General features: G+C 34.9%; 1 protein-coding gene across 7 annotated transcripts in view; it reads right to left on the bottom strand.

Moving 5' to 3' along the window:
• The window catches only part of NAV3 (neuron navigator 3), a 503,910-nt gene that overhangs the window by 79,109 nt on the left and 399,251 nt on the right, over positions 1-25,550 (bottom strand). For all 7 annotated transcript variants that reach the window (XM_087968029.1, XM_087968025.1, XM_087968023.1 and 4 more), the window contains 3 exons: positions 20,387-20,495; positions 18,874-19,257; positions 11,186-11,305 (listed from right to left, as the gene is read on the bottom strand). In XM_087968029.1, coding sequence (XP_087824155.1) covers positions 11,186-11,305; positions 18,874-19,257; positions 20,387-20,495 — 613 coding nt within the window. The remainder of the gene's footprint in view (positions 1-11,185; positions 11,306-18,873; positions 19,258-20,386; positions 20,496-25,550) is intronic.

Here is a 25,550-nt window from a genome sequence, read left to right as displayed (position 1 = left end):
TTTGGCTCAATATTTCACTAGTTTAGATCTAAGTATTCTAAACAGAACATATTCCATGGGGCCAGTAAATTCTCCTGAAGCACGTGTGTCAAACTCGCAGCATCACATTGCCGTTATTTGACATTTCGTGACATTTTCCCCTTTGCGGAGCTGGGGTATTCATGGCCTACACATGACGCATCCAGCCTGTGGGCCGCCAGTTTGACAAAACTGTCCTGGAGAATGTGTGTGTGTACGCACACATTTGTTATACTTTAAGTAAGTCTTGTATAAGGTGATAAAATTTTCTATGTGTCTTCTCTTTTAGTTATAATTCATAATTATAATTTATAATTATAATTCACTAGTTAAAATTTAGAAAAAATGTAAATTAAAATGTTTCAAAAGCAAAAAATGTAAAGTAATTACCTATTACAATTATTAGACTTATTTTGAATTAAGTAGTTGCTATTATAAACTCAAAATGATTCATAAGGTATACAGCTAGTCCTTGGCTTACAACCATTGCTTTAGTGACCATTCAAAGTTACAACAGCGCTTGTAACTTTGAAAAATTGGAAATTGGAAAATAGAAAAAGGGTGATTAAAGCATTGGTTTTTGTAAAGTTGTAAACAGATTAATAGACCACATGGATTTGAAATAGAATTTTGAAATTAATTACAAGATTCCTTCCTGTGGATTATTTAAACTTCTATAAATTACATGTATGTTTTGAAACAAAAAAACATTCCTGTGGGAAAATATTGAATGGGGAGAAAGCATGATAAGAAGGAACTTTGAAAGTTAGACACTACTAGAGGAAACAAAAAAGATTTATAGAACCAGTTATAATTAATTATGAAGGAGAATAGTCCCTCTAATACAGAATGAAGCAAAATATTCTACTTTCAATGTATTTGGGAATGCTGCATTCAGAAGTTATGTTTGAATCTATTTAATATCACAAAAATGAATTTAAAAAGGGTGATAGAAGAGGACAAGAATGAGATTGTGGTGGGTTTGAATGTGGAATTAAAATTGACACATAGTAAGAATGATATGGAAAAGACATAATTGAATTTCTCCTCTTCTGATCTCATAATTGGTACAAACTTAGTTAATGTCGTGCTTCATTTAAAAAGGAAGATAGCATTTGGAATGAGATAGTGGTCGAAGTCTATGTTTGTAGTAAAGAACAAAGTAGTTACTGTAGTCCACAAAAAACCCCACCCTTTAGTATGTTACTTTGAAGCTGATAGCTAATCATTCCATAATATGTTTGTTCGAATTTCAGTACATTATGGATATAGGAAAATCTATGAGTTGGGATGTAATTACTGTGAGGAACTTTTCTTGCTTCACAGGAACTTTGAAGTTAGTGTATCATTGTGCATAAAAATTCCCATGGAGACATTTGCTTCATCTTGTTAAGAGTGATGAAAAATTATTTGTGAGCAGTCTTGCTTAGATCTGTGTTACAGAACTACAAGTCAATCACTTTGTCTAATTCAAATATTTATACAGTTCTGCTGATGTTATTTTTTTTAATAAAGCATTGCTTTATATCAGAATTTTTCTTTCTAAGCAGTGTAGGATCAGGCATGATACATCTAAAGTAAATTTGCATCTTGTCTTTCCCTAGTTGAATGATACTGGCTATATTGAGCATGTTCAAACAATATACAACACATGAATGAACTCTTACCATGTCTGAAGTATTTAACAGCAAAAAAATATGCCAGATAACATGAATTGTTGAGGTCAGCTACACTTTGCCAATTTCCTTCCTTTTGGAAGCAACATTTAATTAATTCACTGAAAAGTTCTTTCAGCAGATGTTTTATTTCATTGGAATTTTGATTTAAACACCTCGCTATTCAAATTCAAGCAGCCATGCATTCTCCTCCTTCTTTTCAATATAAGAAGGAAATAGCTGCTTTCACTCATAAGTGAGAGGAAACCACTTAGAATTTATCACCAGTTCAAAGGTTCTCATTCTCTCAGAAGATTTAATTCATGTATATTACATCTAAAGCCTTTTCTCCCAAGCAATTCAGGAACCAGATCATAAAAAGAACAAAGAATTATTCTCATCCATTAAGAATCTTTAGCTCCCTTTCAGTGCTTTTCTCTACAATGTGTAGTTTTATTACAAGAACTGCTTTTCAAAATTTTGCTGACACCTATCCATTGTGTCAAGACATCATGCTTGATAACAAAACATTGTTTTACTGTGATATATTATAAGATGTATAATACATTTTGCAATACATTTTGGGGAGAAACCCCTGTAGTTGGTATGGCAAAAGTTAGTACTTTCCAACAACTCTATGACTCTCTGCCTAATTTTTTATTTTGACTGATGAAGTTACTTGGATGAGTAACTGTTCTGACCCAAGCCTCGTTCAAAGCAAACAAACACCAAACTGAGATAAAAGCAAAACCTTTTTAATGCTTCTCTGTGAATTTCATTCATTCACAGTAAAACACTGTCAAAAACTAATTGTCCCATATAAGAACAAGCCTTGCCAAGGTAGTGCCAGGCTGCCAAGAACACTAGATTAAATTGCAAGGAAATAATCAAAAAGTCTCCAAACACAAATCAGGATAGTCCGAACTTCCACAAGACTTGAAGTGCAAGAACTTCTTTGCTTCCTGCAAAGAATCCCACCTCTGAGGGCTGGCTTTTATCCCTTAAGGGAGGGGCCATCACCTTGCAGCCTTACTCCCAAGTCGCCCGTGCTGCTGCAGCTGCTCTTTCCTTCGAGCAGCCCTGCATGCCCGCACACTGGGCACAGGCTCTTCGGGGTCCTCTGCATCACTGCTGCCAGCTTCCACAAGCTCCGAAGGCAGAACTCTACTCTCTGATAGTCCTGGCCCCATTCCTGCATCACACGCAGGCCCCTCATCTGAGTCATCACTCTCCGAGACCTCAGCCATCCACATCTGCTGCCGGCGAACCACAACAGTAATGAAACATCTCAGATTAATGAACTTTGATCTATTTGCCATGATTTAACCTTTTTAGATACTTTTGGACTGGAAGATTGAATCTTCATTTACATGTTGCCAAAATTTCATAGTGAACTGAGAGAAAACATGTTGAAATTAAATTCACACAAAGATATTGTGATAAATTAAGAGATAAGGCTCTGGTGTCGAAGATTCAATCTATTTTGAATGGGATTGTACATTCCATGGAACAGAAATTTCACACATTGGGAGTCTGCCTAGGTCACAGATGTCAAACTCGCCTTGTCACGTTGCTATCATGTTCTCTGTGTAAAAAATACGCTCATCATGACTGCTTGGGATTACCTGAGCAAATGATTCAATACCTAGAATCATCCAATGAGTTTCCATATCTCTGCAAATCATGCAGACCCAAACTGGATCTGTCTAAAAGAGTTGATACCATTGAAACCATTGAAACATCCCTTAACACCAGAGTAGCATCCCTGGACGCCGTAAAAGAAAGAATATCCAACCTTGAAAAAAAAGACACAACCTGAACATCCAATAGCTACAAACCACATCTCTACCCAACAACCACAACCCAATCCAAAACCCAATCCACAAATAAACACAACCCAGACAAATATTGATATCCCAATCCTCATCAGAGAAGCCGTTGAGCGTGAACGGAAACGATCCAAACGCCATCTTATTTGGTCTAGAGGACATCAATGACAATGATGACATCACAACTGTCCGAAACATCATCAGTGATTATCAAGCATCAACCATCTCCGCTGATGAAATACTTGACATTTCCCGCATTGGCCGAGAGCTCAAAAACAGAGACGGCTCTGTGGCCCCACGCTTGTGCAGGGTCATTTGCAAAAATGAATCAAGCAAACATAAATTCATTTACACTATAAATTCACTCGCCAAAACCAACACCAACCATAAGAACCTCCGTTGTCGCCCTGACCTAACCATACAGCAACGTGCCCGCTCCCGTGTACTCCGCACTGAACTCAAAAACGTCTAGACAATGGAGAGAAGGACCTGTACATTGACTACCATGCTGATTGTATCAAAAGTAAGTCACACAACCCGCAACTAGGCTTTAACCCTCAACCACAACCCTACCTCAACCGATCCACCATCACCCAAGACTAGGCATGCACGCCCTAACTACCTCAATTCCAACTACTACTGGCCTTAAATGCAAACTACTCAATGCAAGAAGCCTCGTGAATAAAATACCTGAATTTTTCCTCCTACTAAATATGGCTAAATTCGACATTATATTTGTCTGTGAAACATGGCTCAATGCATCTCTCCCTGACTCCATTACCACAATAAGGGACTATCATGTTTACCGATCAGATCGTGAAATTCGTAGAGGAGGTGGTGTTGCTATCTTCTATAAAAGTCCTTACATCTAAAAATATCCAAGTTACCCAGGAGCTTGCTCTTCCTGAGACCATCATCTGTGAACTATCCTTAAATATCACAATTCGATTCTTACTATGTTACAGAGCACCTGATTATGACATTGAACATGTAAACAAGCTAAATACATTACTAACATGGGCTGCATCCTGCCCATACCCTTTTATCTTTCTTGGTGATTTCAATCTACCTCATATTGACTGGACCCTAAATGAATGTACAACTGAAATCATACACACAACCTTCTACAATGCTATTACAAATCTGGGACTGGAACAACTAGTAACCAACAACACTAGACTAAACAACTGCCTCGATCTCATCTTCTGCAATAGTTTGAATTTAATTTACGGAATACAAACTAAAGAACCCTTTTCCAGCAGTGACCACAATATGATTGACTTTTGTCTCAACATACGCCCACACAAAAATCACCACAATGATGTAATCCCCAATTGTAACTTCAAAAAGGCAACTATGATCTTATAGACAACGATCTCTCATCCCTTGATTGGCAATCTCTATTCACTGGATGCAATACTGTTGAAGACCATTACAACATATTTTTACTTGAAGTCAAAAGAGTCATCAAACTATACGTACCAACAACAACTCCCAAAACAAAACAAAAAAGCAGATTACCCATAACAATAAGGAAACTTCAATCCAAAAAGAGATCACTCTGGCGGAAAAACAAATCTGGTCACGTTGCCAATTTCAAAAGCCGATACAAAAATTTATGCCACCAGATAAAGACCGAATGCATCAATTATCACATTAAACAAGAGGAAAACCTTCTAAGCACCAATTCCACCCGTGCTTTTTACAATTTTGTAAACAACAAACTAAAAGACTCAAGGTCTATCCCACCCTTGATAGGACCTGATGGTAAAGACTGCAACGACGACACCACTAAAGCCAACATCTTTAACACATTCTTCAGCTCAGTATTTGTAAACAGCAATGGATCATGCCCAGTATTTCCTAGCCGTACCACAGATAACAACAATGATTTAATACATATCGATTTTACAGAAGACAATGTTGAAAAAGCACTACGCAACCTAAAACCATCTCTATCTATTGGACCTGATGGAATATGTGCCTACTTCTTAAAAAAGCTATCCACTGCCATAGCCAAACATAATCTTTGAAAAATCTTTCAGGACCAGCTCCTTGCCTAACCTATGGTCACAAGCCACAGTCATCCCCATCTTCAAAAAGGGAGACCCAAGCCTAGTTGAAAATTACAGACCAATCTCCTTATGCTGCGTCACCTGTAAAGTCATGGAATCAATTATTAACCAATCCATCATCCTCCACTTAGAGACAAACAACCTACTCTCCAATAAACAATTTGGTTTCAGAAAAGAACTATCCTGTAATCTGCAACTCTTACACTGCAAAAACATATGGACGACACAACTCGACCAGGGCAAAGCAATAGACGCAATCTACATAGACTTCTGTAAAGCCTTTGATTCAGTGGTACACGACAAACTACTCCTAAAAATAAAATCCTATGGTATCTCTGGACAACTGAATAACTGGATAGAAGCATTCCTGGCAAACAGACAACAAATGGTCAAAATTGGGAGCGTCCTATCAAATTCTGTACCTGTCAATAGTGGTGTCCCCCAAGGCAGTGTTCTAGGACCAACTCTCTTCATACTCTACATAAATGACCTCTGTGATCATATTAAGAGCAATTGCGTTCTTTTCGCTGATGATGTAAAGCTGTTCAATACCACAGACAATACTGCTACCCTACAAAAAGATCTTGACTATGTATCAGAATGGTCAAACAAATGGCAACTTCAAATCTCAACAAATAAATGCTGTCTTACATATTGGCAAAAAAAAATCAGAAAATAAAATACAAGCTGAATAGTCAAGATCTTGTTGATGACCCAAGCTCTGTAAAGGACCTTGGAATACTCACCTCTAATGATCTAAGTGCTAGAGCCCACTGCAACTACATAGCCAAAAAGGCATTAAGAGTTGTTAACCTAATCCTACGTACTGTATATACTCGAGTATAAGCCTAGTTTTTCAGCCCATTTTTGTGCTGAAAAATCCCCTCGGCTTATACTCAGTCAGATTCCCTCTGAAAAAAATGGTGTGGAGTCGCGTCCTCCGGCGGCAGCGACTCCCAACAGCCCCAGCCGGGAAGGGAAAGGCAAAAGAGCTTTGCCTTTCCCTTCCCGAGGCGGTGGGACTGGGGCCGCTCCGGCGGCAGCGACTCCCAACAGCCCCAGCCAGGAAGGGAAAGGCAAAAGCGCTTTGCCTTTCCCTTCCCAAGGCGGCGGGACTGGGGCCGCGCCAGCGGTAGTGACTCCTGACTCAGGGGGCCTCCGAGGGAGGGGAAGAGAGTGACTTCTGCCTCCCGCTGTCATAATCATCTTCTTCTTTTGGGTTAGTGAATCAATTAAACCTTTCATGATAGTGAGATCGTTTCCCAAATTAATTATTTTTATTTTTGAAATTTACCAGTAGCTGCTGCATTTCCCACCCTCGGCTTATACTCGAGTCAATAAGTTTTCCCAGTTTTTTGTGTAAAATTAGGTGCCTCGGCTTATATTCGGTCGACTTATACTCGAGTATATACGGTAGCTTTTTCTCTGGTAATATCACACTACTAACCAGAGCATACAAAACATTTGCTAGACCAATACTCGAATACAGTTCATCAGTCTGGAACCCACATTACGTATCTGATATTAGCACAATTGAGAAAGTCCAGAAATATTTCACAAGAAGAGTTCTCCACTCCTCTACTCGTTGTAGAATACCTTATGCCACCAGACTTGAAATTCTAGAACTAGAAAATCTTGAATTACGCCGTCTTCGGTCTGATTTAAGCATGGTATATAAAACCATACATTGCAATGTCCTACCTGTCAATGAATACTTCAGCTTCAACCATAACAACACAAGAGCACACAATAGATACAAACTCAAAGTTAACCGCACCAAACTTGATTGCAGGAAATACGACTTCAGCAATAGAGTGGTCAATGTCTGGAATACTCTACCCGACTCTGTAGTTTCTTCCCCAAACCCCAAAAACTTTAACCTTAGACTGTCTACTATTGACCTCACCCCCTTCCTAAGAGGTCTGTAGGGGGCGTGCATAAGCGCACCAACGTGCCTACCGTCCCTGTCCTATTGTTTCTCTTATTCTTCTTTTATTTTTCTTATATGTACCCATTTCATGTATTCACAACTATGTATACACTTATACTTACTATCTTGTAAACAATTGGCAAATCAAATAAATAAATAAATAAATAAATAAAAATAAAATGTTTTTTCCTTCATGGAGCTGGGGTGGGCGTGGCCTGTGTTTGACACATCCAGCCCATGGGCTGCCAGTTTGACACTCCTGACCAAGATCCTTGGCTGTCACTGGATTTTAAGATGGTATATACGATTAAGGGTGAATTTGCATAATTACTTCTCATGTGACATGAAATGAGTCAGATTTTATATATTTATCTACAACCTTTCTAGATTACTACAACATGTTATGCATAGACTATCCTTGAAAACTGTTTAGAAGCTGCAATTGGTACAAGAGCAGTGGTCTGGATGTTAATCAGTGTAAGCTTTCATAGTCATATTGTTCTGAAAGATCTATGTTTGCCACTTGCCTATGAGGCAAAATTTAAAATGTTTGTAATTCCCTTTAAAACCCTGAATTGTATAAGATTATTAAAAGGATCACATTTCTGCTATTTAACTGAGTGGCTACTGAAATGTCCAGGAAAGGCTCTTTAGAAATTAAATTTCTGTCAAAAAGAGTAGTGTCTGGCCTCTAATGTTTAAGCGTTTAGAAAATCTGTAAAGATGCAACTTTTGTCATATTTTAAATTCATAAAGTAATTTAGGCACTATGTTATTGTTCATTTTAAATAGTTTTTTAACTTGTATTATTTTAAAAATATTGTTAGGTATGTTTAATACTCCCCAGAATAGAATAAACTGAATAAAATAAAAATAATAAAATAAAATAAAAATATATTTAAATATATTACTACTTCTGGGCTAAGCAAAATATCATTTATATTAACAATAAATGACAATATCTTTTTGTGTTGCATAGCACTAGAACTGTTAAAAGCCTGGGAGCTTAGATTAAAATAAACAAAATGAAATGTCTTCACAGATAATAAAACTGCAGAAAACCTTTATATGAATTAAAATGAAAATTAATATAGCACGTGGTCTAAATTTTCATACAAAATTACAGGTCTAATTAAAAGTAGTCAAATATAGATCTGGTTTCTTCCTAGAATTAGTTGCAGTGAAATTAGAGAAAATGCACGCTCTGAAGGTGTATTTAAAGCACAGTGCCTATTTAGGACAGTCTGCTACACTCCACATATTGACATTTTCCTTCTGTAATAATGAGATACAAATGACTCTCACTTTTATATTTCCCAGATATAATCAACATAAAAAAGCTCTAGTTCCCAAACACATACTTCATCCATTTTCATGGGAATGAAGCAAAAACCAAGAATGTTGGTATCTGCAAAATTAGAAATATAAGAGATCAAAAGAGCACCAGATGTAAAGAGATAAATATTCTCATTTATTATTCCCATAATAATTCTTTCTTAGTTAATGCATACACACAGAGACTTTAATTAGACAAAAGCCTTAACTGCTTGAAGACAGGCAACTATAATATATTCCCGCAGTCTTCTTTTCTTCTGGCTAAACATACCCAATATCACCCACTGTTGCCTGGTATTTCCAACAGTAGCTGGAGGTCCTTCCAAGTCCCTTCCTGTCTTAATTGCTCTTCTATGGACAAGGTTCAATTTTTCAATTGCTTTCTAAAATGTGGTGGGCCCAAACTAAATGCAATATTTTAGATTTGAGAAAAGAAAATAATTTTCTTTATAGTAGCTATAAATAAAATACACACACCAGAAAATTCTCAAATTGTTAGTCTTTCCAGTTGGTACAAGGAGATAAAAATTAGAAATATGAAGGCTCTTCTTTCTTTCAGTATACTCTTTCTATGAAATGTATACTGCAAATGCATGAATAAAACAAGTAAACAGATTTGCTTGCATTCTCCTGTAGTTCTGTGACTGTTTGCTCAACCCCTGTGCAATCTCTTTGCATTACAAATATATTTAGACAACTGATGGACCGATCCAGAAAGTCAATAGCCTAAGTACAAAGAAGATTTTAGCTATAAAAATATCTTACAATTTTAATGCCACTTTATTTGATTGTTAAAGCACACATTCGTTCTTTTCTTGTCTATGATATACCTGAGTCTTCCTTTTCCAATGTCCAAAAACTATTCCATACTAGGCTCAAGTCCAAATTATAAGTACGGAAGAAGAATATTGTAAAGAAACATCATTACGCAGATATTTGGCTGCAAAAAGAACCTCAAATATAAAATTTTGAACATGACTGGAGTTTTCTACATAAAAAGCAGTTAAGACTATCCTTTACATCAAAGGCAATATTACTGGCAAACCATTCAAATAATTGTTAATAGAAATTTAAACCACCATGTGTTAAGAAACATGTAAGAGCTTAAAATTGATTTTAAAAAAATCAAAAAATTGTATAGGTAGATTGCTTTCATAACAATACCTTTAATTATGTTTTTCTACACTTTTGTGGATTATGATTAAAATGCTGAACTATTTAATTGTTTATGTATGGTTGAAAAAAAAGTAGATTTAACAACATGATAAATAATTCCAAATATACACTGATTCAATTTAGGTAACTCGGTTGTGAAAATTTGTGGGTGAAGCCATTCAAAAAAAGAACAGAAAATGTGTATGATAAATTTGGCTGGAAGGGATCTTTAGGGCAGTAATCCTCGTATCATCTCAGACAAATGGCTGATCAACCTCTTCTTAAAAATCTCCATGATGGAGAATGATGTTCCATTGCTTAATAGCAATTATGTCAGGAAATTCCTCCTTATTTCAGATGGGAGTCACCCTCTGTCAACCTTCTACCTATTCTTGTTCTACCCTAGGTAGCTAAGATAGATCCATCTATTTGCTAAAGTAAATGCTGCACTAACAGGGCTTATGGAGTTCAGACATTGCTTAACAAGTTACACATGGACTCAGAATCCATTTCATATTTTTGATGATGTTTTTCTTTGATTGTGACTTGGCTGAAAAACTCTTTGGATTAGTCTGAGCTGAAGCTGGCAGTACCGTCAAATTCTCTCTGCTGTAGCAGATGGCACAGAAACTTGGTCAAGAGGTGGGAAACGATTTGAAATGTGAAAGCTACACAGGCTGCACTCCACAAGCACAAGGACATCATAATCTACAGTATATGCACAAAGCAGAAAATAATCTAAAACTCAAAATAAAAATTACAGCACAAATTCTGTTAGGCTGAAATTTGTTACTTTGATCACCATCTGATTTACAAGAACAAATTATTAAATACTGGTATTATTGCTAGACAGCTGCTCTGACTTTGTATTCTACAGGCGAATTTATTTGCAGGATTCCATAAATCACAACACTATTGGCCATTCTGATAGTAACTTTCTGGTGGATGTTGATACAAGAGATTTATTTTGGCGGGGGGTGGTCATCGTCTTTCAAGAATACACAATTCTCTTCACATAACTGTCCAGCCGCAACTTGGGTTTTGTTGCCATTATTTTTAATGCTCCTCAACCTATAGCCACTGATCCCAATATTTACATATTTGAAAATGAATTGCCATGAATAACTTTCCCAAACTTCTGTAGCAATTTGACATTCTTGACTTTTGTGTAGAAAAAGGAGGCTTTACCTGTCTGCATCCACTGTCACATCATGAATTCCTCTTTGAATGACATCTCGAGAGGCAGCTATGTCAGGAATTCGATTCAAACTTCTTGTGTATAGATTGAGCCCTCCATCAGTCATGTAACTAAAAATAATACATATAAAAATGAATTAGTAGGAAAGGCTACCACTTATAGACATGTTTGTTATGCTATACAGCACAATTATTATTGATATGTATTACAGGTAATATTTTTGTTGCTTGCAGTTTATACTCTAAGGCAGGGGTCTCCAAACTTAGCAACTTTAAGACTTGTGGACTTAAACTTCCAGAATTCTCCAGCCAGCTATGCTATGATGGCTGGAGAATTCTGGAAGTTTAAGTCCACAAGTCTTAAAGTTGCCAAGTTTGGAGACCTCTGCTCTAAGAATATGTTATCTTGATCAGAGTGAACCTTGTTAAATCAAATGATAAAATAATATCTGTATAATTAATATATCATATTGATTTAAATATGCTAATCACAGTTACTTTCCCTGTGTCATATCTTAACAGCAATATGCATGTTATTTCAGTTTGTCTGTCTGTCTGTCTGTCTGTCTGTCTGTCTGAATCAGAATAAAGCTGGAAGTGACCTTGGAGATCTTCTAGCCAAACCTCCTACTCAAACAGGAGGCCCTAATACCATTTTAGATAGTTGGTTGTCCAGTCTTTTCTTAAAACCCTCCAGTGATGAAACACCTACAATTTCTGATGGCAAGCTGTTCTACTGGTTAATTGTCCTCACGGTTAGAAAGTTTCTCCTCAATTCCAAGTTGTTTCTCTTCTTGAGTAGTTTCCATTCATTGTTTTTTTTTTTTTTTTGCCTTCTAGTACTTTGGAAAATCAGTTGACCCACTCTTCCTTGTGGCAGCTTCTCATACTGGAATACTGTTATCATTTCCTCCTAGTCCTTCTTTTCTCTAGACTAGCCATATTCAACTCCTGCAACCATTGTTCATATTTTTTTTATCTCCAGTACCTTAATCATCTTAGTTGCTCTGCTTGAATTGTGGTGACCAAAATTGGATGCCACATTCCAGGTGTGGTCTTACTAAGGATTTATAAAGTGGTACAAATAATTCACATAATTTTGATTCTACGCCTTTATTTATACAACCAAGGATTTTATTAGCTTTTATGGCTGCTGTCACACACTGCTGGGTCGTGTTTAAGGGATCGTCCACTAGGGCTTCAGGGTCTCTCTTACAGTCACTGTTTTTGAGCCAGGTTTCACCTAATCTATACTTGTACATTTGGATTTTCCTATTTAGGTGTAAAACCTTGCTTTTCTTCACATTAAATTTCATGTTGTGGGATAAAGCCCATTGTTGAAGTCTGTCAAGATCTTTTTGAATCCTAAGCTTGTTTTTTGGGGTGTTGACCATTCCTGCCAGTTTAGTGTCATCTGCAAATTTTATGAGTTCCCCTTCTATTCATTCCCCCCCCATGTGTGCTTGTGTGTGTGTGTGTGTGTGTGTGTGTGTGTGTGTTATTTTATCATGTGTATGCATGCAGAAATTCCCATGTTTGGCATCTTGGATTGCCAATAGTATCTCTGCCAAATACCTGGGAAAGCTGCTTCTGACAAAGTAAAAAATTATCAGCTAAAAGAATAATGTTTTTTTACTATAAGCTACATTACTTCCCTCTTCTTTATTTCCCAGCTACACCATAAAAGGAGAAATATTTATGATTTTATACTGCATTGTCTTCCTGAATAAAATGGCCTTATTCACAAAACTGATATGTGTTTCAGAGGATCCATGGCAGGGGTGGGATTCTACCGGTTTGTACCTATTCACTAGAACTAGTTGTTAACTTTCTATGCAGTTCAGACAACTGGTTGTTAGAAGAAATCTTCTTTTGTTTTTTCCTACTTTACAGGCCTAACCCTGTAAGGAAAGCATTCTTTACATTCTGGTGTTGTTGCTTACAGAAACTGCCTCTCCAATAACCCTTATTACATTCTTGGCAGGACTACTTTCTCCAGAGCTTCTCTGGAGGCTTTTTTCCTCTCCTTTGCTGGTACTTTGCTTATGTCCAGCCTGAAATTGACATATGTGTAGCCATTTCACTTGGAAACCTGACATCTTGACTTTCTTAAAGGGAAAGGGCTCTTTTAAGCTTTTTACACTGCTGTTGGAAGGAAATACTCTCCTGTTGAAGTTAGCACTTTGAAGAAATAATTGAAAAACAAAGCAGAGCTGCCGGAAAGAAGCTTTTAATGACAAGGAACCAAAATGAGTGACATTCAGCACGGCTTCTTGGCTAGTTAGAAAGACTGACATTCAAACATGAATTTACATACCCTTTCTGAGTTTTGGTCTAAAACTGGTTTTTGGTGAAGTTTAATTCTGTGCTTGGTGATGTTTAATCCTGTGTTTATTGATGGGATAATTTTCCCTATTCAGCTTTGTTTGGAAGGAAAGGGGTTAATCTCTGTTCCTGAAAAGAAACTGGCTTGAGAAATCTGACTAGTTCCTCTTTCTATTTGTTCTGATAATTGGTTTAACAAGCAACAGCTACTGTTGTGATTTAATTATTTCTATTGTGTTTGAATTTTTTTCTACCTCATGGTTTCTTTTTCTATCTGGGAGCAGTCTTCCTTCACTGCTTTAGTGATATCTGGCACTGTCATTTTGGGGGTGTACTTCCAAGAGGCAGAATGCAAGCTTGGCACTGAATTTTTTACTGCCTTTCTGGGGGGTATGTGACCTTTCCTTAAATCTGGATGATTTCCTTAGGATATCTTGTGAGGTGAGTGAGACCAGCTGGTAACTTTAAGTGGTGCAAATGGATCTAAGGATTGCTTTTCTTGGGTGTGCTCTTTCTGGAGAGCTTAAATGACCTCTTTGCTAAAGGGTTTCTTTAAAGGGCTGCTGATAGTTATCATTGCATTTTAGCTATTTTAATTCCTCAAGGTGCTCTGGCACCCTGCCTGATTTGTAACTCTGGCTTGCAGGTATTTTTAATCTAATGATTGGTATTTAGGTCAGCTTTTTGCAAGCAAAGAAGCATTTTGTATTTTTGTACAGGTAATCCTTGACTTACAACAGTTCATTTAGTCACCATTCAAAATTACAATGGCACTGAAAAAAAATGACTGATGACTGTTTTCCACACTTATGACTGTTGCAGTATCCCCACAGTCACAAGAGTCCAGATGAGGAGAAGTGCCTCTCGAAGTGAGTGATGTTGAGTTGCCCATGCCCAGCCAGTCACATGACCACCAAGCCACATCTACCCAGTCACATGACCACCAAGCCACGCCCACCAACTAAGTCATGTCTACAGAACTGGTTGTTAAAAAAACTGAATCCCACCCTTGATCCATGGACATGTTATCATACATCCTGCAAGGGTAGGAGAGGATAGAATTATGGCTCCAGTATGTATCTCTTTCTACCTACTGTGGTCAGGACATATAATACAGTATATTCCTAGTGAATTCCCCATAGCTTGATATTATCTGTATGGTCACAATGGTACAATGTGTAGGATTAGCTAAGATTCCAATCGGATGCCAATATAACCTTCTTACATTGTAACCACAGGGAAAATAGTCATGGTTTTTTTAGCCCATGTCTTATTTACTTTTCAATCTTTTTAGCTTCTGTTTCATCTGTGATCAGTTCAAAACCTAGACATTACTGAAAAGCAAACTGGAAATAAACCAGGACATTAGATATAAACCATGTGTATTTCACGTACCATACATTTGCAATCAGTAAACAAAGAATAAATGGCAGTTTCAAACATTGGTTTACCAGCCTAAAGTAAACTACTGTTCATTCACTTTGTTACACTAGATCAATAAAAAGCTCAATTTTGCTTAGTGCATTTCTTAGACATTTCAGAGGAACTCCTATGTGCTAGGAACATATTTTGAAGCAACTGTATGCCTAATACAAATTCTAGCAAGAATCTGCAGTTTCTGAGATACCAGGCTGTTTTGTAAGATGCAATATATTTGGCATTTGGTGAGGGTGGGTAAAACTATTGAAGCTTACATTTTAACAGAATTAAAAATTAGAAAAAGAAGGTGAAAATTATATTTAAGAGTTCAGGGTACTTTAGTCTCAGGTGGGTAAAATTTTTAGTTGAGAGGCTACATATAGGAAACAGAGTACTCTCTCATATTAATTCTTAATTATTCCTGGATGATTGTCCTCAAGGTTTAAAGTAATTAAAGTGGGAATGAAAGAGATAAGGTTTGGCATGCTTGGGTGAAGCATGTATTTTAGTGCTTATTAGACTTTTTTCTTATTTAATATAAAATGGAAACAGTACTTTAAAAGTATTCTAGCTAAGAACACTACCATTTCGATCATTTTCATTCAAAAAAGGCAACCTAATTTATTTTCTCTTTTGATAAACCAGTTAATACTTTTTTACATTTTTAGTCAAGGAATACTAGCAGTAAAATATTCAACAAAAATCAGCAATCAACCTTCTTATTCAAGCTGTCACTTTTTTTAAAAAATTTCAATATATTTTTGCTTTTAAAAAATATACTGACTTCAGGCTAGTGAGATCAGTGATTTTCCTCCCTTTTTAGCCTGAACCTTAGGAATACAGGGATAATACCAGACAGTATCTACTACTCCACTTTATGATACATGTCCTGATAAATGGTGGAATATAAATCTAAAATTAAATACTTGTCTAGATTTCAACAAACCAATAAACTTAATAAACTCCCTTTTTTCTCAAACTTCTACAGTATTCTTAAAATAAGGTATGGCTTATTTTCAGGCTTACCTTTGACAACAAGGTTTACTTAAATTAATTACTAGAAGCTGTGATTGTACAAGGGCTGAACATTTTTGGGAACATTAGCCTTAGTAGTGCAATGAAGGCATCCACATACATAAGCCACACTTTGCAAACAGTCAAATTGTTGCATTTTTTACAAATATTTGTGCAATAAAAGTTAACATTCACCAGGAATTCAAAGCACATGTAGATGAAAATTCATACAAAAGTTTTCACATCTGAGTGCATGTATTTGTATCTCCTCCTGTGTCAACACTCAACATCTTCAGAAGCCAGGTGCATGCCCAGTGATGTGGAACTTCCCTGTACTTGCCTCCACTAGCTATTTAACCCTTTCATGAATGTTGAACATACTAAATGCCAAAACAGAGCTTGGAATCAATGAACAATTACAAATATAACTCAGTTCTCAGCTGGTCTACTTAGAAATAAAATTTGCATAACTCAGTTGGATCTAAGTATGATTTACAATGTTTAGATTTCAGCTTTGAATCAACCCTGACTATATAGGGAATTTTTAATGTGAAATTCTTGGGATTGCTCAAAACCCTTTCTGCTAAATCCTGGAGATTCCTAGACTTGTTCAAAGATTTCTGAAGACTTTAAGCAATTCTCTGGAAGCTGATTGCCCCATCTGAACTATTACATAGTTTGGGTTCGAACAAACCAAAAAAGTACATGGTACCTGCTTAGAATTCCAAGATAAGGAAGGACATTACAGCATTATGAGATGGCAAAATTATATTCCAAGAAGTTAATAATCTATGAATTTACAGCAATCTCACTATTGAAAGCCTTTAAAAAATCATAAATGTTGCTGTATAGTCCATGACCAATTTAATTAATTTTATTATGGTTATTTAATCTCCTGGTCATGTGCAAATTAAAGGCTCACTGATCGGTTTTGCTATATCCATTTTGCTCTCCCTATCCTGATTTATAGAAATATTTGAGCCTCCGTACCATAGTGGTCATGAAAAAAATACTAAACCAGCAACCAGTATTTTTATCCTATTAACATAAATGTTCTCTTTTATTCCTCTTTCAAACTAATGGTCCTCCCTATCCACAATGTGGACAGAATATAGAGAGGACCATTGGTTTGAAAGAGCGGTAAAAGAGGTCATTTATGTTAACATTGAGCATTATATTAACACTGTCTTATATTCCTCTCTGTCAACAGAGAGGAATATAAGACAGCATCTATCTCTTGTCTACAACAAAGTCCTTTCAGCAGTACCAAGAAAATTCTACTGCCATTTGCACTTTGATATAGATTACCCTCAGGGCACAGATTAACACCTATGTGGCATCAAGAGATCTCAGGGAGAATGCTAATGACCAGAGAAATATGATCTTTCAAAATCATCCCCCGCCATTCTATCAGAACCAATCCTTCAATCCCTCCCATCATTCTGCATGAATTGATGAAGCTTCTTTATTTTCCTCAAGGAAAATAAAACAGTCCAGTTGGCTTTTGAAAAAGCACCTTTGATTCAGCTATGACCTGGATCACTGATAATCTCCATAGAAACTTACTTTCATGTTTCTCCTATCACACCCGACTCTCACTCTCATATAAAAAATAAGTAGAAGCATGCTCTTATAGTAAGAGCAATATTTATCCCTCTTAATGAAACATATATTACCAATTTGCTATAGATATTCACACCTCTTAGAATCTTTTTCCCATATTTGGTAAACAGTTTATCAAATATCACAAATTTATCTCCTTGCTCTAATTTTAGCTTGCAGTGAGTCACTCCAATTTCTCAGTCGAAACAACTGTCCTGATTTTGGATATCTTAATTTTTAAAATAATATTCTTCATATATCAAATTAACATTCAGCACAAATCATTTGTGTTTTGCAGGTCTTTATAAAAAAGTACCTGTACATATATTTTACCCAAACAACACATCTCTAACATTATCATATAATATGTATGTAATGCCTAATAATATATTAAGAAAATAAGAAGACATCTCACTGATGTTGCATATTATGTCCAGTTGAATTAGACAAATCAAAATAGGTTCAGAAAAACCAATCATAAAAGTATTGGAAATTGGTATCTAAATTATATAAAGATAGATTGAGGGTAGCATACAAGTTTAGCTTTGATAATAACAAATCATGGGAGGGAATATGACAGAATCTTCAAATCTCTGAAAAACACTGTGGAGAAAGTGAACAAAAACAGACATGGAATCATGGATTTCATAACCAGAAAGGCAGATTATGGATGAATATTAGGAGACATTTTCTAAGAGTAAACAATTTAACAAGGAGGCTTATTTCACAGAAGCAGTGGGCTCCTTTCTGTTAGGTGTATTTCATATTCTTTATTAGACAAGTTTCTTGTGTTCTCTTCAGGATATTTATCATTCCAATTTTATGTATAATCTAAGTGATAAGCAATGTTAGAAAATATAAGCTATAAAACTTCAAGCCATTATCATTTAAGATTATAAATTCATTATAATATAAGTCCTCAAAAAGACAAGGCGTTTCTAAAAACTAACGAAGAGTGAGCCATGCATATTCATCTGCATCAGAAAAATTAAACATGAAAATCATGTTGTATATTTGTCTCCATAAAAGAGTCTAACAAGAAAAAAAGAGACTAGAGATAACTATAATTTAATTAACTAATTTAATTCAGTTTGGAATTCAAATGAGACTTTAAACAGGAAAATATGTGATTAGTTAATTTATTTTCACTAATAACTTTCATTGTAAATTATTATAGTTCTAATTCAGTCAGGAACAAATCAATATATTTTTCAGATGCTTGCCTTATTCCTTTCTGTTTATGAACAGATTTGTGAATTATTTTTTAAAAAAAATCACAATTCTTTCTAATCTCATTTTTACAAAAAAGAAAAACTTACCCACTGTTGATGTCATCAGCTCGAAGGCTTTTCCCAAGAATGTCCCCATCACTCATGTACCCTCCAACATCAACATCAGAGGAAATGTCCAGGTCACTATTTCCTTTTTCACCCATGTCAATTTGGGGGATGTTGCCAAGACGAGAGATGGCTGCACGACGAAGAGGTGTGGTGTACATGAATCGAGAAGGGTCAGTATGGATGAAGCGACTAGCACCACTGCGAGGGTACCCTCCACCCAGGGAAGGAGCATCACCTGCCTGGAGTCGAGGACTAGCTTGTCCAAGCCTCCAGGTCACTGGAGAAGATCGGCTTGGTAAACCAGGAATGCTTCGTCCATTTACTTCAGTTGTCACAGTACTGTCAAATGTTGTTTCCAGTGTGCTGTCAAGCAAAACAAAAACTGTTGAACCATGGTTTCCATATTTTTTTGCATATAGGATGAAAGGTAGACAAAGGAAAGTTTTACTTTTAAATAAACATGACTTAGGAAAAAATAGCACCTGTTTTTAAAGATGTCACTCTAAGGCTGACATTTTTCCTCAACAAGCCAATTTCCATTCTCAGATTTTCCATATTTTTAGCGATGGTGGGCTTTGAGATAAAACCATGTTAATATATAAGATTCAAATAAAATAAAATGAACCTTGTAATAAAACCTGTTATGGAAAATAAAACCTGTTAAATGTTCACCAAATGACATGCAGTGACACGATGCTGGTAGAAAAGATAAAGTACTGTAAAATAAAATGGAGTTTTTCAAAATCAGGATCTTCCTTATAATATGTAATGAATCACTCACACATAGCTAAAATTAATATGTTATGTTTTCATTTCAATATGACAATGAGATTAAGTTAGAAATGTTTTCCATTCATTTCAGAAAATACATTCTAAATAAAGATAAGCTCATGATTCTTAAAAGAATTTGGCAACTACAGTGTCACTCAGCTGTATCATTATCATTAAGAAATACTATTCCTTTGACTGACCTGCTTTCTCCATCCTTAAACAGTCTCAAGACTAAATTCAATTAAAACTGTTTACTTTAACCCAAGTGGCAAGATTCAAATTACAAAGTAACACAAAATGTTTTATCATTCAGAATAGCTTCATCCATACAGCACAATGATTATAGATTGGCATTGTTTAAATATGAGCCATACAAGTTTTTATTCAGATTTTAAAGACAATTTATATTTTGTTTTCTGCAATACTGTAGTTTTCACTTTTTGATAGATATTTATTTCTTTAGCCATATGATATATTTTAAATTGCTTAGAGATCAATTTACTTCTTGAGGCTTGATTTACTACTATCTTTTGTTTTCTGAAAATTTTGTGGCCAGAGCCTCAAAATGAAGAGGACAAAAAGAAGAAACAAAATATTTACCGAAATGTTAAGAACATTAACTGATCAGACTTAGAAACTTTGAAGATTCTGATTAGACAATACACAATACACTGTTTTTGCTTTATTGTTCCATGTATCCAACTGTACTAGTAAACAGTACCTGTGGCTTATTTGAGTTCCTCTAAGACTGGACATAGTTTCTTCCAAGTTCTGTCTCAGATCAGCTATATTCTTTACAGTTCTCATTCTTCTTGTTTCAGGATCTTCCCCTGCAACCAACCAACCAATCAATGAATATGAAATTACATAAAGCAAACCATACACAGTGTGTGTAAGACAATATGAACTAGAACATTTCAATGTTACAATCAAAACCATGATGAAAATGAGTAAAAATGAGAGTAATTTTGAGTCTGAATGACCACATAATACAAATTAAAAGCCCATCTATAAACAAATTGTATATAGTATTGAAACTAATGGCATTTGAGGACAAGGAAGGAATAAAGTAGACTTTCCTTCTTGAGTACTGCTTGTTCCTATTTTTTTCTTGTTTCCTTTCTATTTGAAAATCAGAATAAACTGTTACTGTGTTCTAAGTAGCCAGCAATCTAATCACAGTATAAACAAAGTTATGCCTATGCTTTATGGTTTCATTCTGTTTTTGTTTTCATTAAGCCTTCCAGAATGATTATGATTTTACAGTGAATGCCTAAATGTATAAGTTATTTCTAAATTACAACAACATATTTCTTTATTATATGTTTTATATATCCTGCTCTAATCTACTCATCATTTCAAATAGAAGCAAGTCTTATTTCATGAATCTCTGTTGCTTCCTGAGTAAAAAGTAGAACTTCACTAAAACTCTAAGTTAGCAATGTATTGATGAAGTAGTGCATACGGTGACCTCAGTGTTTTGTAGGTAGAGCCATAACCTTGAATACACCCTCACTTATTTATTCTGCTTCTCATACTTTTCTGCTTTTTTGCTCTATTGCTGGAGAAATGAAGTATTTCTAAGTACTATTAACCTATTTAAAAGTCAAGCTTTCTGTATGAAAATTATGTTGCATTTTTAAGTAAGTAAATTTAGTTCAATAAAAAAAAGCTGGGGGAAGAAAGTCAGTTGACTTTCAGTATATTGTTTAAGAACATATAGAAATGTAGCAAAGAAAAGTTTATACATTGTGAAATGTTATTCCATAACATTTCTCAATATAATGCAATTTGTCCAAAGTGTCCAATTTATTTCTAATTATGTAATAGAGAATCAACTGTAATTTTATAGTAGTGAAATTGGCATAAAATGTCTATAAAAATTGTAGATTTTCCTGTAATTAACACATAGATTAATAAAGTAACAGATTGCAATAAACAGTTATATACAACAATAAGAATTGTTTTGGTCTTTAGATCAAGGGAAAAACATTTTACTAGAAATAGTATGAGTATATATGCTATTTGAGAACCAGTTTAAGGGTGGGTTGATGTGTTTTATTAGAAGGCAGAAAATGTGACTTCTTGTCTTGCCTTAGGTATGGAATCCCCCTGAGTTACTTTGAACACTTCCTTTCTTTCAGTCTTAGAAAAAGAAAAGAGAAAATCCCTTCCAAAAATGTTGGCAAAGAATACTGCATGGATGTGTCTAGACACTTTATGCATATTGAGATTTGGCATATTTCAGTGTGCTAGATAGGGTCTAGGACAACATGTCGCAGCTAACGCACTGTGGCCAATTCGCCATGGCCAACTTGCTCCAGCCAGCTCACCACAGTCAACTCACTATGGGACAATTCATGGTGGGACAAGAATATCAAAGAAATGATGGAATAGAATCATTGAAAGGATACAAAAGGAGAGACAAAATGAAATGTGAATGACAAAAATTTAAATAATTTTTTAACTATTTTAAATAATTAAATAAAATTGAATTGCTCAGCAGTGAGTTGTCTCATGGCAAGTTGGCCATAGCAAGTTAGCCTCTAGCAAATTGGCCATGGCAAGTTGTCCCATTCAGCTCTGGATATATGCAAAAAAAAAAAAGTCCTGAAGCATTTATGTACTATATACATGAAGCCTGTAATAAATAAATACTGTAGGTTAAATAACCTATACATTAGTGCTTTGGGTACAAAACATTTCACTTAATTGCTGTATTTTGGGTGCTGCATCACAACCACACAAAATTCCATAGGAGATAGTTTTACAATCATTTTAACACAGACAAAAGTTATTTGCAAAAGGTAACTGAATCAGAAGTAGTAAAAGTAGGTACAGTCATGTCTGGATAATCACATAACCTGAAATTTGAGGGCATGAAATCAGAACTTGAACAGTTCACACAAAGTCTGACTAGGTTGGTTTCTTCTATTTTAGGATCCCAGATTTGGAAAGGAATATTGAGTATATGCCTCTACTTATATGAAAGAATCCAGATTAAAACATCCCACACATATGATTGTCTAGCATCCACCTGAATACTTCCAATGAAAGAAAGTGCCACCATCAAACTGCTCTTAATATTAGGAATATTTTCCCCTAATATTTTTATTGGAATCTATCTTTCAGTAATTTAAAATCTATTATTCCATGTCCTTTGCTTTGGGGTGAGAATGAAGCTTTGATAGTTTTCTATGTGACCTTTTTGCAGTTATCTGAAGATGGCTATCCTATCCACCTTTAATAGTCTTTGCTCAAGGCTAACCATATCTAGCTGGGTCAATCACCTTTAGGCCATAATTTTTAAAGTCCTAATCATTTCATTGTCCTTTTCCAAATCTTCTTAGATTGTAATATCCAGAATGGACACAATACTCAAGGTAGATGTGGCCAAATCAGAATAGAATTGAGAAAATATTTCTTATATTTGGAAATTCATTCTTTATAATGCTGACTCAGTTTGCAATCAACTGCTATGACAATATCTTCATTGCAAGTACTATTGTCAAGACAGATAACATAAAACTTACAATCCATGCACTTGACTGTGTCCCAAGTGAAAATCTTTCCTTTGCTTCTATTAAAATTTCATTCTATTACTTTTAATCCATTTCTCCAACCAATCAAGATTGCTTTGAATTTTATTTTTTTATTCCACAGTATGAGCTAACTCTATTCAATTTTGTAACTTTTGAAAACTGAGAAGCATTCCCTCTACTTTTTTATCTGATCATTAATAAAAAATATTGAAATGTTGGAAATCTGTCTTGGGAATTGATAATTGTGGACTTGAATAATAATTTGGTCCTTTTCCAGGTTGATGAAATATAATTGATGGGCGCTCTTTGACAATAAATTGTGAGCCAATTATATATTCACATAATTGTTACTATCTTCAGCCCACATTTAACTAACTTGCTTATCAGAATGTCATTGGGTGCCCTCAGCTGCTAACACATAAAATACTTTTAATTAATTGAATTGAAACAGTAATGTGGTCTATATTTATTAAAGATAGTTTGTTCAAGTTTTAGTAACATGAAAAATTGTATTTATTAGTGAGGATTCACCATGTCTTCTAACTAAAAGGATATAAAGCGAAATTCTTGATGTGTAAATGGAGTTTCTGATTTCTACGAATTCTATCTGTAAGTGATTAAGTAGCTTTTTTAATTTTATTGGTTTTTAAAATCAAATATAAACAAACAAAACATAAAAACATCAAGCTATCTTCCATATGTGTACATACAGTGTGCCGGTTGGTTTACAAATTGTTTTGTGCTTCCATTTCGTAGTCTTCAATTACAATTACATTGCATATAATCTCATATTTTCAATCAAAAATTAAATACCTTAGTATTATTATTAATCAATCATTTGACTATACTTTTATTCATTCATGTTTTACAAGATAATCATAATTTACTTAGTTTATTTTATAACAGTTCATATTATCATCCCAAATCTATCCTAAAATCATTTTGTAGATATAATAAGAAAGAAATACATCTTTATATATTTATTATTTTCTAAAAGTCTACATATTTCATTACTGTATTTTATTGTCTAACCATTGATAGAATAGATCCCAAATTTTATAAAATTGTTTATCCTCTTGTTCTCTAATTTCAATGTCAATCTACTCATTTCAGCACATTCCAATATTATCTTAATGATTTCCTCCTGTGATGGTGTTTTCTCATTTTTCCAGTTTTTAGTAAATACAATCCTAGCCTCTGTTAATACATTTACAATCAGGTATTTCAAGTCTTTACTATATATTTCAGGTAAAATTCCCAATAAAAATATCTCTGGTTTCAAGTCTATATGTCTTTTTGTCATTTTTTCCAACCACATGTGGATTTTAGTCCAGTATTTTTTAGCATCCGCACAAGTCCACCACATATGGTAATATGAGCCAGGTGTCTGATGACATTTCCAACATTTTCGGATTTATTCTTGAACATTCTTGCTATTCTTGTCAGGGGAAAATGCCACCTGTAAAACATCTTATACAAATTTTCTTTATATGCAGTTGACATTATCATTTTATAATTTTGAGACCACAATTTCTGCCATTTCTCTAAATAGATCCCATATCCAAAATTCTTCCCCCAAGCAATCATAGTTTCTTTAACTTGTTCTTCTTCTAGTTTAATTTCTAATAAATATCCATACAGTTTTTTAATCATCTTTTCATCAGTACCTGTCAAAATCTTATTGAATTCAGTCAATTTATCATAGAAACCTTCCATTTTAGAATCTTTATCATACCTTGAATGTATTTGCGCATATGAAAACCAATTCATCTTTATACCTTGTTCCTCTAGTTTTTGTATAGATTTGAGTTCACTCTTTTCATTCAATATTTCACCATATCTAACTGTTTGTTCCTTTTTATATATTATAGGATAAGAAAATGCTTCAATAGTCGATAACCAGACTGGAATTTTCAAATAACATTGTCTTTTAATCTTCTCCCAATTTAACCACAGAGACTCCCGTATATAATGTCTTCTAAAATACCCCTTTGTTTTAGTTCCTTTATACCATAAAAAAGCATGCCACCCCAACAACAAATCATGTCCTTCTAATGACAACAAACTAGCATTTCTTAGTGTTATCCATTCCTTAACCCACATCAGATTTGTAGCTTGATAGTACAACTCCCAATTAGCCAAACCAAATCCTCCTCTAATTCTGTTAGGGCTGTCCCAGTTTGTGCATTTAGGAAAGAAAGATTCTCAATTCCATTTGTAGTAAAAGGTATCCTTTTACTAAAGCCATATGGTGTAAGCAAAGCCAATCTGAATATTCCTAAGTAAGCCCAGTGCTTTCCCCTTCTCCCAAACCCTCCCCCCCTAGTCCTTTTATAAATGTAC

Source organism: Notechis scutatus, chromosome 6 (genome assembly GCF_049901735.1).
Source record: "Notechis scutatus isolate UNSWTSFEM ecotype Mainland chromosome 6, rNotScu1.2, whole genome shotgun sequence".
NCBI lineage: Eukaryota > Metazoa > Chordata > Lepidosauria > Squamata > Elapidae > Notechis > Notechis scutatus.
This window is presented reverse-complemented; position numbering and strand designations above follow the sequence as displayed.